Source organism: Haemaphysalis longicornis, unplaced genomic scaffold, assembly GCF_048455015.1.
Source record: "Haemaphysalis longicornis isolate Haplotype H1 unplaced genomic scaffold, Haemaphysalis longicornis Haplotype H1 scaffold_7, whole genome shotgun sequence".
NCBI classification, from domain to species: domain Eukaryota; kingdom Metazoa; phylum Arthropoda; class Arachnida; order Ixodida; family Ixodidae; genus Haemaphysalis; species Haemaphysalis longicornis.
Genome location: NW_027526422.1, coordinates 178,481,013 through 178,497,654, shown reverse-complemented (window position 1 = coordinate 178,497,654; position 16,642 = coordinate 178,481,013). Strand labels below are relative to the sequence as shown.

Genomic DNA, 16,642 nt, shown 5'->3' with positions numbered 1-16,642 from the left:
TGTCAGCCCTTTCTGACTATGATCGAATACCAGCTGTAAGTTCTCCCAATTGCTTGCGCAGCCTAAGTACACTCACTCCTAATTTCCACGATCTCTTAATTTTCAGTTTGTTCCGTGATAAAAAATAGTCGTTTCTTCTTGTTGAACGTTACTCCCATCATCCGTCTATCCCTTTCAAGTTTCTAATCTACAAGCCTACGTGTGACTTGGTTCTCTAGACAACAACATGCCTGATACTTTTTTGCCTTGTGAATGTCCATGCGGGTAGGAGGTTTCGCTTGAACGAGCAACCCTCACCCAAATCAGCATTGGTGGACGTGCCATTATCACGGGATCATACGTGCCAAACAACTCAAAGATACCTGGGTGAGTAATTATTTCAGTTTTTTATATGTTACTTGGGCTGCCTATGATGAGCTGCAGGCTCGCCTTCGTGCGTATTAGTACAGTGCAAAAGGGAAACGTTTCGAGTGTCAGTTGGGATGATAAACTGCGTGCATTCGAATGAATTTATAACTGCAAAAGCGTTAGATAAATGTGTCAGCTGAATCTTCAGCGTGCAAGACATACATAAAGGTCGAATTACGGTGAGAAAAGCGCAGAGAATAAAAAAAACAGGTCCATAAATCCACTTGGTAACGCCAACTTATTTGTGGAAGCTCTTCTAAACACACCAGCTGATTGAGTGTTGCAGATATAAGTAAGAATTTGCCGAAACAGGACTACAACGAAGTTCCGCGACACTTGCAAATGAGTGGTGAACCCCTCAGGAACTGCAGGTCGAAGATTTCAGCTAACCAAAGGAGAACCTTGCGAAACGTTTACAGGCTGCTACTTTTCAATGTGTTTTCCAGCTGTAAAATTGTAGAAATATGAGCGCGTTTAGAAATTTGGTGAATGACAAAGCACATTACCGCTAATTACGTAGAAATAGGGTAGCAACGGTGGTGGGCCAAGAGCCTAATGAAACAGAACTAAACTAAAGTAACTAAAGTAAGTGAAAAGGTAATTACAATTGGCGAAACGTAGAGGAGAGTGATGATACTGAGCAGGCATGTTGAAGGTATAAAACCCCCATTATTGTCGTGCGCAGAATGACCGCGGTACCTTCAACACAACACTTGTTCTACAAATTAAATTGGTGCTGTCTATGCGGTGAGGGAGTCGAACTGCCTACATCAACCACAGCTGCAAAACGGCGGCGCCCGCAATACCTGCATATCTGTTCTCCAATTCCACCCTAACGGCTTCGCATTCCCTACAACATAAGAATGACTTTAAGGTGTCCTAGGACTTCGTAAACATGATTTTAAAATACATATACAGCTCCTAGGGCATACCATGAATAATTGTTGTAACTAATGAGTTTTAAGGGATAATCAGTAATCAGCCTCAAGCCACAGGTTCGTTCGTTGGCGTGAAAGCAGAAAATATTCTAGGAGAGCAGTGCGAAGCCTCGTGCACACGCGTGTCAGCGTAGCTCCAGGCTCCACGGGCTGCACCCGAGGGGCTCCGCTCAGCCCGGCGTTGCCACTGGTGCTTGTGCTGATGCTTGCAGCCTGAGACGGAAGCGAGATAGTCAGGTTAGTTGTAAGTGGACACGTCGAGTTGGTTGAATTGAAGGGTGCAGAGCATATTAAAGGGAGGTGACTGCTGCAAACTGGAGACCGCTCACTTGAGGCATTCAATTCCACCGGCTCCCCGTAACCATTGATAAAGAGTAGGAATGTTGACGAATGGTAGTAGACGACCGGTTACGAAGATGACAGGGCCGCGGTGCTCCCGTACGGGTTGTTAACGGACTCAAAAATGCTTGGAAGCTTTTTGCGGGGCTTTAGTAGACGGCTCTGACAAGATTTTCCACCCACAGGCAGTAGACGGCTGTAAGGACATTTTCTAGAGAGAAAACAGCAACATATTTACAATGTATGACTTGTGCGGCACGAGTTGGCGACGCCTATGCTTAACAGACACGTTGAACCAATTGAACCATGTTAATTATGTGAGCACGGTTTGTCAAATCATAATTAGTCTGAAGGGCCCCTATGTGAAAAACCATCTCATACCTCAAACAACATTAAGGTACTGTGATGGACATCACTGCTCTCTTACTCACGGGGATTATTTTCGGTGATTTTTCCAATATTGCGAGTTTCCTGTTTCAGCTCAACCAGTCACATTGCCAAAAGTGAAATTAAAAAAAAATAAAAGAGAGAAACTAAAGACGAAGCAAACTAAAGAACGCTTATTTAAAGACTGCTTCCAGAAAACACGTATTGCGTTGCCCCTGAGCAATGTAACCCGGGCAGGTTATTTAGAGGGAATGCCTTGCTATATCTCAAATATGGACTTCCGTCCGGCAGGAAATACCGACAACTCATGGCCCCCCACTCCATGAGAGAACCCGTGCTTTACTCAGCCCACGTACGTATGGCAGCTGGTCGTAAAGGCGTTCGGAAAACAACCACCAGGATCTGGCATTCATTTTTTTTGTCAAAAATGTTTGTCGATGTAAATAAATACCTGCAATTTTTTGTCATCTGCAAAGCACACGATCTAGTGGCGTGCCGAGCTAAAACCGACTCTCAGCATACGGGCACAGGTATCGCCATCTGTTCCTGTGTTACAAGCGCCAGCTGAACGGAGGAACTTTCTCATTCAGAATGAAGCATCCCGCCTGCTATTACAAGCGCACTACTTCTCTGTTCAGTGCAGTAAGAGACGTGAGAATGTTGCTACAGAATTCTTTAGCAGAATGTAGTTCTTGCTGTCACCGTGCGTTAGTGTTTTTTTGCCTTCTACAATCTACTTCTATACTTTTTTAAGTGTGCGTGCCGCCGCCCACGCAACTTTCTTGCGTGGGGCGGGCAGGGAGGTTAGGGTAATGAAAAAGGTGGGCATGGTGCCGAAGACCAGAGATGGCAGCGGAGACAGAAAAAAAAATTGGGCCCATCTTCCCGCGAGGGGGACTCGAGTAAAAGCGTCGCATAGGGGGTGGGTGTATTGCGTTAACTTTTAGTGTTTGGGGAGTTTTTGGTAGTGAATGCGTTGTATCAGCAGCTTCTTGACGTAGTTTGAATGAGTCAAGGACATAAGGCGCGTTCGTAGCCTCCCATTCTGTGTCGGCTTTGTGGCGCAGTGGGTAGAGCATTGCGTTCTGCCCACAGGGTCGAGCGATCGAAACCAGGTGCCGGATGGTATTTTTTATATAGCGTAGGGGGAGGGGTGCGGACTACGACTACGGACGTCAACGCGGGTGACATCGTGAGTCACTGAAATGCTCTGCAGTTAAAAACCGACCAAAGGAAGAAGAGACCGATGAAGGTCGAGGTGAACATGAAGTAGATAGGACAAAGCGCATAGGCGGAATAGCCCGGAGAGGAGAAAGAAGGGGTCGATCGTCGTAATCCACACCCTTCGGACGCCTGGTTCGAGGGACGAGAACTGTTCGGCAGTCGAACGGACTGCCAGTGCAGAAGGCCGATGCCTCAGCCAGTCCTCAAGCACAGCCTGCGCAAATCAAGTATAGACGCCGTCGTCCGAGTCTGCGCGGCAGGCGTGGCTGAAGCACCATCGAGGGCGCCGGCTGCTGATAGTCCGCCGCAGCTGCTGTACCTGCCCTCGGTCGCCGCGCCTGTCAGCCACGACGTCTGCGCACTTCCGCAAAGAAATGAGAGACAGTTTTTCTACCGTTTCTTGAATTTGGTGTGATATAAACCGTTTGACGTATTTAACCCGTGGTCCATATCACATGAAGACCTCGCGACACCCTCAAGGTTTAAAAACCGTGACCATAGCATCACAGTATTCAATACTGTGAAAGAAGAAAGCTGTCTTGGTTTTCGCGATGCGTGCTAGGCCCCATAAAAACCCGCCCGCATCTTCCCACGGGGGGAACTCTAGTAAATGCGTCGCAGAGTGGGGGGGAGGCGTATCGCGTGAATGTTGCGTAATTGGGTATGGTTTGGGAATGCTTAATTGTTATTTTGTCTTGATCATTCTCATTTATTGAATGAAGGAGAAGCGAAGGCAAGGAGTGTAAAGTTAACGTCTGTTTTATTGCTTGGTGCCGTCGTTGTATTGGACGGAGAGGATGACTGCTTTGTGGTCGCTAAAGTGCACTTTCAAGGGGTTAGTGAGGAGCAGTCGTGCGATTGCGTAACTGGTGAAGACGTTGCTTCCATCGCGTCTACTAGAGTCAAGCAAAGCGTCAAGTCAAGCGAAAGCCAAGCAAAGACGCCCTTGACTGAATTCCGAACGCGCGCTCTGCCGCTTATATACACACCGCCCGCGTTCGAAGGAGAGGAGTACGGGGGAGAGACGCGCATGCGCACCCTTCCGTACACAAGCGCGCGAACTTTCCACGCACCCACCACGCCGTTATCACGTGTACACGCCATGCCGCCGTTACTGTTGAGCGCGACGCATCGCACAGGTAGCTACGACGCATGCGCACACAGACGCGCTCCCCCCGCACCGACGCAGCTGTAGTTGAGAGCGACGGAGCGCACGAGGTACACGCGCTCCTCCCGCACCGCCGCACCTGTTGTTGAGAGCGAGGAGGGTACGGGGGAGAGACGCACACGTGCGCGTCGACGCGACACGCTTACGCAGTGAGCGTGTGGATGGCGCCGACGTCAAAGCGCGACATCGTGCGCCTAAGAAATGCTCCGCATATAAAACTGTTATGTAATAAAATTTTTCCGTGCCTAATTGAGCGCCTGTTGCATTACAACGTGTATGTGGGAAGAAAAGCTGATTTTAACTTGCTTACTCCCACATCTTCTGACTGTCACCGAATTCCAGCTGAACAGGCGTGAATGTGCATAGAACAAACCTCCTCATATTTTGTCTGTATTTCTACATTCCGGTTCACACGGTAACAGGAACGAACGTGTACAGATGTATTACGTTAGCCACGGCCATTGCTGCCTAATGCTCGCAAGACTGTGCACGAACGTGTTTATTCTTTGGCTACTTTGTAGCCGAAGTGTATGGACAGACTTACGCCTGGACAGAGGGCGAAGAGTCCAGTAAAGATGAGCCCGCTCTACTATATTGTTGTTAATAGAAAACTTCTAACCACACAAGTTGACAGTCGGCTGGAAACATGCTTAGAGTTTGTTAGGAGCTATGTCGGGGCAATTGGCGTATTCATGGAAGGTTGTGGCCGTTACTACACTAGGGTGGCCAATCCTGCTCTGGTGAGGGAGTGCATTACCGGCAATGGTCGGTAGGGTCAGGCCACACCCCAAGCCCCTTTGTGCAATTCCATCAATACGGGGATTTTTTTTAATTCGGTGGGAATTGTCCGGCACCGGGATTCGAACCATGGTCCTTCTGCACGCGAGGCGGGTGTTCTACCTCTACGCCATTGCTGCATTCTAACGAGGAAGCCGAGCTTACCACACAGGAAGCCAGCGACGAACTTACACGCATTATAATGGAGTGTGCAGTAGAAGTCGGGGGCACTATGGCTAGACAGGATCCTGGTAACCTTTCACAGGAGACGAAAGATCTAATCAGGAAACGGCAAACCATGAGAATCTCTATCGCAGCTGACAGAATAGAACGAGCCGAGCTCTCGAAGTTAATCAATAGGCGTAAGACATCTGACATATGGAAGTATAATATGGAGAGGATCGAATACGCTGTAAAGAACGGAGGTAGCCTGAAAGCAGTGAAGAGACGTCTTGGCGTGGGGAAAAATCCGATGTCTGCACTTAAGGATAAGCAAGGCAATATCATCACAAATAGGGATGAAATACTCACAGTGGCCGAGGAGTTCTATAGGGATCTGTACAGTATCCGGGACACACAGGATAATGCCGAACGAGACAGTAGTTCGGAGGAGATAGACATCCCACCAGTAACGACCAAAGAAGTAAGGAAGGCTTTGAAAGAAATGAAAAGGGCAAAGCACCTGGTGAGGATCAGATAACAGCAGACCTCTTGAAGGATGGCAGAGAAATTATACTTGAAAAACGGGCAAACCTGTAAACGCAATGCCTAATGACCGCAATGGTACCGCAATCTTGGAAGAATACGAACATCATCCTAATCCATAAGAAAGGCGACATGAAGGACTTGAAAAATTACAGACCAATCAGCTTACTGTCAGTCGTCTACAAGGTATGTACCAAGGTAATCGCTAACCGAATTTCTGCAACCTTAGATTTAAGTTAACCTAAAGAACAAGCAGGGTTCCGTAAAGGTTATTCAACAAGGGACCATATTCACACGATCAATCAGGTGATAGAGAAGTGCGCTGAGTATACTGAACCCATATATACAGCCTTCATAGATTATAAGAAAGCACTTGACTCGGTCGAAACCCTAGCTGTCATTCAGGCATTACGGAACCAGGGGGTAGATGAGCATATATGTAAGAATACTAGAGGATATCTACAATGGGTCTACAGCTACCAGAATCCTCCATAGGGAGAGCAGTAAAATACCTATAAGGAAGGGTGTCAGACAAGCAGACACAATCTCTCCAATGTTATTTACACCATGCTTAGAAGAAGTATTCAGAACGTTGGATTGGGAACAGATGGGAGTAAGGGTTAATGGAGAATACCTCAGTAACCTCAGATTTGCTGATGACGTTGCCTTGCTAAGTAACTCGGGGGACGAATTGCAAAGCATGCTTTCCACACTGGGCGAACGGAGTAGAACCGTGGGCCTGAAAATTAATATGCAGAAAACTAAAGTAATGATCAATAACCTCGGGACAGCACAGCAGTTTGAGATAGGTGGTGAGGCAGTGGAAGTGGTAAGCGAATATATCTACTTAGGCCAAGTTGTGAACCCAGATCCCAACAATGAGGCAGAGATAATTAGAAGGATCAGATTGGGGTGGGGTGCATAAGGCAGACATTCTCAGATAGTGAATAGCAGCCTACCATTGTCACTGAAGAAGAAAGTGTATAACAGCTGCATCTTACCGGTACTCACCTACGGGGCAGAAACTTGGAGGCTCACTAAGAGGGTTCAACTTAAATTGAGAACGACTCAGCAGGCAATGGAGCGGAAAATGATAGTGTAACATTAAGGGACAAGAAGAGAGCGGAGTGGGTCAGGGAGCAAACTGGTGTTAAAGACATATTAGTAGAAATTAAGAAGAAATGGACGTGGGCAGGGCATGTAATGCGAAGGCAAGATAACCGCTAGTCATTAAAGGTAACAGAGTGGATCCCTAGAGAAGGCAAGCGTTGCAGGGGGCGGCATAGAGTTAGATGGGCAGATGAGATCAAGAAGTTTGCGGGGATAAATTGGTTACAGTTGGCATTGGACCGAGGTGATTAGAGAATAATGGGAGAGGCCTTTGCCCTGCAGGGGGCGTAGATAGACTGGTGATGTTGATGATGATCTTGGGGCAAAAGAAAAGAGCCTCGGACAGGACGACCCTTCATCAGCAACACAAAAGAGATTCTGTTATGCGAGCACACAGCGAGAGCCCATGTCTTCGTGCGCCTGCGCGGCCGTGCATCCTATCACTCAATGTCGCTCGGGCTGCCACGTGAGGAGTGGCGCTCGATCCTGCAATGTCGCTGGAGCTACTGCTACAGGGCTTCCCCCCCTCCCCCGAGAGAGGAGCGGGAGTGACGAGCGATAAAGGCATGCAAAAGTCCAGTGGCCACGCCAAGGAGGCCTAGTTGAAGAGGCAGGGCGGGTTCCAACGAAGTAGTTTCGGCGGGAGGCTCCAGGTGCGCGGGCTTCAGCCGTTTAATGCCCACGGTGTCTTGAATTCCATTGATGCCCAGGAAAAACGTAGTGGAGTGACGGTGAACGACCGGATAGGGACCAAGCTAATGATGACGCAATGGTCCTCAGACGGGTTCGTAACGCACGAAAACGCGCGTGGCAGTTTTTGACATGTGCTTGCGTGTAAACCGTCTGGTACTTTGTAAGGCGAGTGGTTTGATGCCGAAGGTGCCTATAAACCTCTCGTAGATGTTCGACGTAATCGCTGGCAGGGACAGGGTGCGAAGACTCCTCGAACAAGTTCGCTGGCAAACGGAGAGATGTTAAACAAGCTCAGCAGACGTGCACGAAAGGTCCACTTTGTAGGCGCACCGCATTCCAAGGAGCGTCATAGGTATTCGTTACCAACTCGGTTGCGCAGCCGTGCGCAGCGAGTGAAAGCTTCAGGTGCCGATGAAACGCTCAATGAGGCGGTTCGACTGTGGGTGGTACGCAGCTGCTCGCAGACGAGTCGTTCCGAGATGATGGAGTAGTTCGGTGAACAGGTACGACTCGAACTGCCGGCCGCGATCGGTGACGACAGTGGAAGAGCAGCCGTACCGCGATACCCAGGTAGATACAAGGGCTGAAGCTACTGTGGAGGCCGTGATGATGGGAAGAGGGCAGGTTTTGCACCAACGTGTGAAGGGGTCGACACAGGTCAGGATATACAGGTAATCATGAAAAGGAGGCAGGGGGCCGACGAGGTCAACATAAACGACAAAAAACGTTCATCGGGCCTTAGAAATGGCTTGGCAGGGGAAACGGAATGGCGTTGGACATTTGAACGCTGGCACGGCGTGCAGGCGTGTACCCAGTCTTGAATGTCAGCATTCATACGGGGCCAAACGTAGCGCTACCCAATGAGTTTTTGAGATGCCCGAATGCCGGGGTGGGCCATGTTGTGGATGGCTCAAACAAGCAGCGAAGATGTGAGGCAGGCACGAAGGTTCGGGGAGAAAGAAAGGAGCCTCGGGCAGTACGACTGTTCATCGGCACGACAAAAGAGTTTCTATTTTGTGAGCACACCGCGAGGCCCGTGTCCTCATGCGCCCGCGCGGCCAAGCATCCTGTAACGCCATGTCGCTCGGGTTGCAGCGCTAGTAGCGGTGCTCGATCCAGCGATGTTGCAGAGATGCTGCTACAAACTCTATGGCAACATTGTTAGAGCACGTAGAAATCATCAGAAACTAGATAGGTTCTTGCTTTGTCACTTCTTGTGGTTTTTTGTATACAATTGCGACTTCCTCTTTCGCTCGACGCTGGTGTAATGCGGTGGTTTATTCTTACAATGGTGTGTTGTTACGAACACGAAATGTTCGTGTTGTTAGGAACACGAAACGTTCACTCATTTGAAAAGCAAATTACTTCATGAACATTCTGCTAACCTTATTGTATTTTCTCCCTATTCTCCCAGGATTTCCGTTGACCTACAAATACGGGGAGGTAGTAAATATACGAAGATATTGAGAATGAACACCAAGACCTTCTCTATCGCAGTTGGCGCCAAGGAAACACTGATTGACAGCGATGAAGAAAGCCATACACAGAATTTGCCCCTGAAGCCAACCGACTTCATTTATCTGATCTTCCAGAATATCGAAGTTACGTCAATGGAGTTTGTAAGTTTTATTTTTGAAATATTTAGTGAAGTACTACAACAGTCATAAAGGGTGTTAGCCATCACATGTATGGATACCTCCAGGGACTGAGCACTAAAACCAGAGAATCAATTCTTTTAGTGCTGCATGCAAAGTATTCATGTGCATTTTTTTCAATGCAACTAACAAAGGAACTAGTGTGAAATGTGAGCATTAGACAGTAACAAAAAAATCTCCATGCATAGCTTCCATACCACGAAGAAAAGTTTTAGCCCACTGTTGCAGAAGGAGCCGCGATCCTCGAAGAGGAGTTTTCACGCAGCCTGCAGCTTCCAAGGAAATGAGGAGGAACTCGCTATTGGCAAAAATAAATCATACATACTCAGGCACGAAATGTATAACATTAAACACAGCAGAGATGAGGTAATAAAAGTGGCTGAACGAATTATACCAGGCTGCACGGTACCAGTCTTAGGCCACGGGACACATGGGAACCTACAAGCTTATCTTCTAAGTGCCCCTAGTCTGGAAATAGGGAGGAGAAAGGCCCTCAAGGGCTACAAGGGAGGAAAACGCTGCTGTTAACGATGGGGTATGCGTAGGTCACCTAGATGTGGTAGTGTACAACAAATAGGGACAACAAAATATTAATAACTACATTCAGAATGTCCGAAGAGTTTAGTACGCATAGCCAGTAAAAAAACCTACTTAATTCTGAAGTACACGAAGAACGATACCAAAGAGCTGAACAACTACTCATTCATGAGTCGACTGTCGGATCTATTGAAGCTGGTTACCAAGTTGAACGGCCGCCAAAACGACCACCCATACTTCCCTAAACGGAGAGAACTGGCGGGGTTTAGAAAGTGGTGCTCAGCAATGGATGACATTCACATCATCGATGAAGGAAGAGAAAAGTCTGTGGAGTATTATAGTCAATTAAATTAGCTGAAATGTATGAACTATAAAGACGCGGTTGATTTAGTAGATCCTGTTGAAATTATCAAAGTCCTAAAGAGTCGGAAATAGAGGAACCTGTGTGAGACACTTAAATAACATCTACAAGATGTGTTAGAAAGGGAGCATCCCACATTAACGGCGAGGAGCTCCAGATTACAAAGAAAGACACGAAGATGCCATCTTGGCAATTTCAAATTGTTCACAGCATGTCTGCAAGGGGTATTCATGAAGCTTGACTGAACGAAGGAAGAAGTACGAATAAACAAGAACTGCAGGATCCCCTTGGAGATTGACGGTGGCACAGTCTTGTCGACTGAGTTTGGATAACACTTTGGAACATTGTTTAACACCTGCAGTCAGATAATTTTGCCGCAGGGTTACAGATAAATATGAATTAGTGGGAAGTTATTCTTAATAAACATGAGGCAAGCACCCTTCTTTGCCTGCGTAACGGAATGCTGCAACCAGTAGACGAATATGAATGCACCCAACGAGTAATGAATCTTCGTCATGCTAGTGTTTGTGCCTATAAGAAAAACAAAGTCGGCGCACAATAAGTATGGGTTCTGGCGGCCTGGGGAACCACTTCCTGGAAATAAAAGGTAGGGTTCCTCTTTTAATAAAAAGAATGGCATGCAAGCAATGCCCTGTGTTTGGCTTGGAATCAAGAGGAAGAGAGAGAGAATCTATACATTTTTTTTCTGGAAAGCGGCGATGTAAGTGCGCCAGCCACATAAGCGCAATTTGTGGGGAAAATGTCTGCTTGAAAACAGGCCATGTGGTCTCCAGTGGCAAAGAAACATTCTGACCGAATCCAGACACCGGCCAAAATACACACATTAGTGTTACAGTGAGGCCTTCTGGTAACCTAAACAGGCTTACAATGACAGGCTGTTACTTTATATTGCGCTTACTGGTGATTACCTTGTTACAGTGTGCGGCATCAGCATGCCATATTTTCGAACATGTTGGTGTTAGTATCTGGGTGTATTGAGGCAAAATGATGTGATCTGCCTTGGGCTGAATAACTCAGGCTTCATAGATCCAGCTCCTTTTCGAACGCACATATTGGCAGAAAACCATTTATGACATCAGGTATTTATTGTACACGCTGTCGGGACGCTTGGGAAGAAGGGTGACCTACCGTACAGCACTCTCTTACATAGCTAACCGGTGAAGCTGTAATGTGCTGCCGGTCTTTTACGTATGCAGTTGCCCCAACCATTATGAACAAATGTGTGGCCGGTGTTTGCCATTGCCAAGTGGACGCTGCTCCGCCCACTCCGGGCGCTGTTATCGCTTGAATGGGAATTTACTCAGTAACTGCCTGAGCCCCAGCTCATCTGTTTCTCCAACATTCCAACTCGTCTATATGGGGTTTTTGCGCATGCATAGGTTTGTGCCGGAAGCACTTTCTGCGTACACAGGACAGCGGATTTCATTTCACCTAACCGTATAAAATTTCGCTTTGAAACATCCAGCGTCTGGAGGAAGTGTTACGGAATTCCAAGGAAGCGCCGTAAAAGGTAGCCATATTGGCATTTTTTTAGCTTCTGTGCATTACAGCCCTACACAAATCCTACTTTATTCTCGTAATTCTAGCTATGAGGCCATACACCTGAGATCCTTTAGTCATAAAACGCTTTGTACATTTTCATACACGTTACAGTACATTTTTCTTTATTCGTTTGGCTAACCTGGGTGGTTTCTGCAACGTTTACGATTTATCAATAAATCGATCGAACGACTAATCAATAAATCCATGAATCGATACATAAATCATTCTATAAATCGATCAATCGTCAATTAATAATTAATGGAACTGTTTAAAATAATAGGTACAAATGCCAGGAGTACACAGAAAAAGCCAATCATAGGCGGCTGTATGAGGTCCGCGCTGTCTGTGTTACAGTACACCGCTCAGAATGTATGAGATTTTTAAAGTATACAAATTAAAACTAAAGTTGCATGACAAAGATTGTACTAACCGTTTAGCCGCACCAGTTATCATAATCAGCATATCTCACTTAACCATCAAGCGCGGTAATCACTGCTGCACTCAACAAGCGGTTAGTATTCAACAAGAAAAGTGATTCGAAAAAATCACGGAATATAAAAAAAACAGTTTTGTTGTAAAAACATGGCACAGTTAGTACTAGTGGTGTAAGAAGAACACCCGCTATTTTTAGTGACAGTAAGCAGGTGGGTATTTAGAGAATACTTGCCTGTAGGTCCACTGTCGAAGAGCCTCAGCGGGCTGAAGCCTGTCCGATTAAACGGGTATGTGGCCAGCACTCCTGAGTCCCACAGAACGACCACACCAGAAAAACGGCTACCCGAAAAAGTTCATTCACTCCGTAACCCGGCGCAAAGAGCAGAAGAGGGTGCAAATTCTCCAAGAACTTCAACCTCCGGACTCCTGAAACGCGTGCCGGAGCCGTATATCCCAGGTACAAGCGAGGCCTTGGCCCGCATTTTTCAAGGGGTAGGAGTACACACAGCCCACAAGCCTTCGTCGGGAGGGTAAAGCATTGCTGGCTGTACTTTTCATAGAACTGCACTGCAAGTTTGGCAACTGGTAGCACACAAGTACATTCCAAAGGAAGGTGCCGTAATTTGTGGGAAGGTAAAATTACTTGATCCGAATTTAAGGCTGGAGAAACAGCAGAGCTGGCGGGTACTCTAACTCCGCCGAAGACCCGGCTGGTGCACCGCGCATGCATTTTCAAACTTCTGTTGAATGTTCTCCATGACTGGCAGTTCGGACGTCTTGTCCGCTCGGTTTCACTTCTCTCGCAAAGTGGACCGCGTAAGCAGGCGCTAGAAGCTGCTGGGTTTCACTTCTCACCCAATGTCGACCGCGTAAGCACCAGCTAGTAGCCGCTGGTTTTCACTGCTCTCCCAAAGTGGACCGCGTAAGCACGCGCTAGCAGCTGCTGGGTTTAACTTCTTTCCCAATGTGGGCCGCGTAACCACGCGCTAGAAGCCACTGGGTTTTACTTTTTCGAAATGTCGACCACGTAAGCACCCAAAAGAAGCAGCTGGGTTTCACTTATCTCCCCCAAAGTGGACCGAGTAAGCACACGCTAGAAGCTGCTAGTTTGACTTCTCGCTGAATGTGGACCGCGTAATCACCCGCTAAAAGCGCATGGGTTTCAATTCTCTCCCAAAGTTGACCGCGTAAGCACGCGATAGAAGCTGCTGGGTTTAACTTCTCTCCCAATGTGGACCCAATAGGCACACGCTAGAAGCCGTTTTGTTTCACTTCTCTCCCATAGTGGACCGCATAAGCATGCGCTAGAAGCCACTTGGTTTCACTTCTCTTCCTAAGGGGACCGCATAAGCACGCGCTAGAAGCCGCTGGGTTTCACTTCTCTCCCAACGTGGACCGCGTAAGCACGCGCTAGAAGCTGCTGGGTTTAATTTCTCTCCCAATGTGGACCACGTAAACACACGCTAGAAGCCGCTGGGTTTCACTTCTCTCCCAATGTGGACCAGGTAAGCATGCGCTGGAAACCGCTGGGTTTCACTTCTCTCTCCCAAAGTGGAGCGCGTAAGCACCCGCTAGAAGCTTCTGGGTTTCACTTCCCTCCCGATGTGGACCGCGTAAGCACCGCTAGAAGCCGCTGGGTTTCACTTCTCTCCCAAAGTGGACCGTGTAAGCACAGGCTACAAGCCGCTGGGTTTCACTTCTCTCCCAATGTGGACTGCATAAGCACCCGCTATAAGCTGCTGAGTTTCACTTCTTTCCCAATGTGGACCACGTAAGCGCGCACTACTAGCCGCTGGGTTTAACTTCTCTCCCAATGTGGACCGCGTAACGCGTAAGCACGCGCTGAAGCTGTTGGGTTTAACATATCTCTCAATGTGGACCACGTAAGCACGCGCTAGAAGCTGCTGGGTTTCACTTCTCTCTGAATGTGGACCGCGTAAGCACGAGCTAGAAGCTGCTGGGTTTCACTTCTGTCCCAAAGGGGTCCGGTAAGCACGCGCTAGAAGCCGCGGCAACAGTACCGCTAACTCGGTGTCTGTGCTTCCCACTTCAGGAGCGAACGCACTCGATTGGGGAGAACCGCTCACGATGAGCGCTGGGCTGAGTGTTCTCCAAAGTCAAGCTGGCAGACGGCGGACGCTCCTCATAAGGCGCACGCACTCGTGCACCCGGTATTTCGTCTTGCGATTTTTGGCGAGCTCCTCACTTTGAAGAGGTGCACGCACAAATCTGGCTGACGCCTGCCGCTCCTTCTAGAGCTCACGCTGACGTGCGCTCGATCTTTTTTATAGGTATTTTTTCTGGTGACGCGGTATGGAGGAACTGAAAGCTTAAACAGCTCTGCTATTAACATATTGCACATGTGTTCGCTCCTTGTTAGCGTGTTGGGGATTTATTTTGCCTTTTCCTTAACACCCCAATAAGAAACCCCAAGTTTTGATCCCTGCTGTGTTCAATGTATTTCAAATGCTATGTCACTGAAGAAAAAAATAAGGGAACTATTTGCCGTGAATCAGGGAGGCTTAGGATTGGGAAACAAGAATTTCAATAGGCAGTTGTATATTTGCTTCCTGCAGACTATCATGTATATATTTGGCCATCTGGGCAAATATAATCTAGTTAGTTATGATAAAATAGGACTGGTCTTTTTATGTTATCGTCATTGCTTACCTGCTGAACCTAATATAGCTATAATAGCTATAATATGAGTACCATATTACCTTAGGCAAAGGAGAATAGTTTTTTAGTTTAGCAGCATAAAAATAAGCTTGGAAACTGAGTTTTAATTGTGGAATAAAATCGTGTGACAGTGGCCCATGCTGATGCAACAATGGGCGGGTAATGGTATTGCCAACCATTGAAACAACAAACATGGGCACAAAACGAGAACCGAAGCTTGTACATGCCATAGCTGACCCATTCTGTGAAAAATCACCTTTGATATAATTCTTGTTGTCGGGGAAAATACAGGCCGCCGCTGAAAGGGGTATGTAAATAAAAAACATGCACAAATGGATGCTAAACCCGAGCCTCCCGATAAGAACTCCTATGCTCTAGCACCGTGCTACTTCCAGTTTCTTTTTATTATGTTGAAGAAACTTCCACTCGAAAACCCTCAGCAAGAGGGTGGCGAGCTGTAGTCGCATATCAAACAAAAAAAAAACTAAATAAGCAAAAACATCAAAAGTAAACTGAAGCTACAACAAAATTATTTAAGTTGCCCTTAAAGGGAGGCATTGATAGGGCAAAATTGAAACTCTGAAAGCTGTCTAGAGACCCTCTTCAATGATCATAGACGCTGTGTAGGCGTTGTTATCTGTTTTCAAGGCTCATACAGTCTTATGGGATGGGTCAGCAACCGAGAGCTTTGAAGAACTAAAGTGCATGGTTCACAACATTAACAAAATTAGAATTAAAAAGGAAAAGTCTTAATATTAGTGCTTGTAGCGTAACACTTACGTAAGGCCACAAATGTAAGGTCACGGAAGGCCACAAACAAGCTATGGGAAGTAATTGGCGCCCGAACTCAAAAAAGTCACAAAACAGATGGAAATGCGTTATTGCACTGAAGAAGTCATACTAAGTACTGGCAGTGTTTAAAACACGTAAACAGACCCTTTAAAGCACGGAATCAGACTAAGGTGACGGGAGAAATTTTTATTAATATATTTTTTTGTGAGTGTAATCGTAATAAAAAAATACTTTTCTTCCCTTTCAGCACTCTGGTCTCCAAGCACTGGGGTGAACGAAGTCTCGGGAAAAATGCACATTACGACAGCCTAATTGCTGAAATAAATAAAACCACACGAAAGTATTTTACCGGGCTTTTTAAAATAAATTTTGTTGTTACGAATGTAGCTACGTCAGTTGCAATTTTATTTGAAGGGAATGAACGTTCAATAGACTGCTTTTTGGGCGGCTGGGCTATGCTCTACCTACATACTCTGCCAAGGCCACCAAGAATTCTTGCGTCGATTTCACGTGCACGCCACGGCCGGGTTCATCCAGTCCTCCCAAGAAGTAATGCGACAACGCAGGTGTGGCGGCAAATCTGGAGCATCGCACTCCCAGTAAAGGTGACATGAAGGAGCGGGATGGACAGTTGGGTGTATTGAAAATGGTGCACGAGAGGATGCCGTGTATGTAGTGGATAGAGGGTGGAGTGAGAACAGGGGACGTTTGGGCTTTCCGGATTACAAATGCGGCTCCACGGGAGAGCGTAGGGTGGGGAACTGTGGAACACTGCCTGCGGGTACGTAGTGCGCAGAGATGCTGTCGGCGTGGCGGATGATCTAAATTCTTTCGGGTGCCGGGTTGGAACAGACTTAGCCACAATATGGGC

At 47.1% G+C, this 16,642-nt stretch overlaps 1 protein-coding gene across 2 annotated transcripts in view; it reads left to right on the top strand.

The window, feature by feature from the left end:
- The window catches only part of LOC144147286 (uncharacterized), a 90,934-nt gene extending 74,781 nt beyond the window's left edge, over positions 1-16,153 (top strand). Inside the window, exons 5-7 of one of the 2 annotated variants that reach the window (XR_013317881.1) lie at positions 269-366; positions 9,247-9,368; positions 16,019-16,153. Coding sequence is in view for 1 of the 2 variants with exons in the window: in XM_077679383.1 (XP_077535509.1) it covers positions 269-366; positions 9,164-9,368; positions 16,019-16,045 (330 nt within the window). In the remaining variant the exon portion in view is untranslated. Of the gene's footprint in view, positions 1-268; positions 367-9,163; positions 9,369-16,018 lie in introns of both variants that reach the window. The other variant, XM_077679383.1, reaches the window with a different exon arrangement.
- The last annotated feature ends 489 nt before the right edge of the window (positions 16,154-16,642 follow it).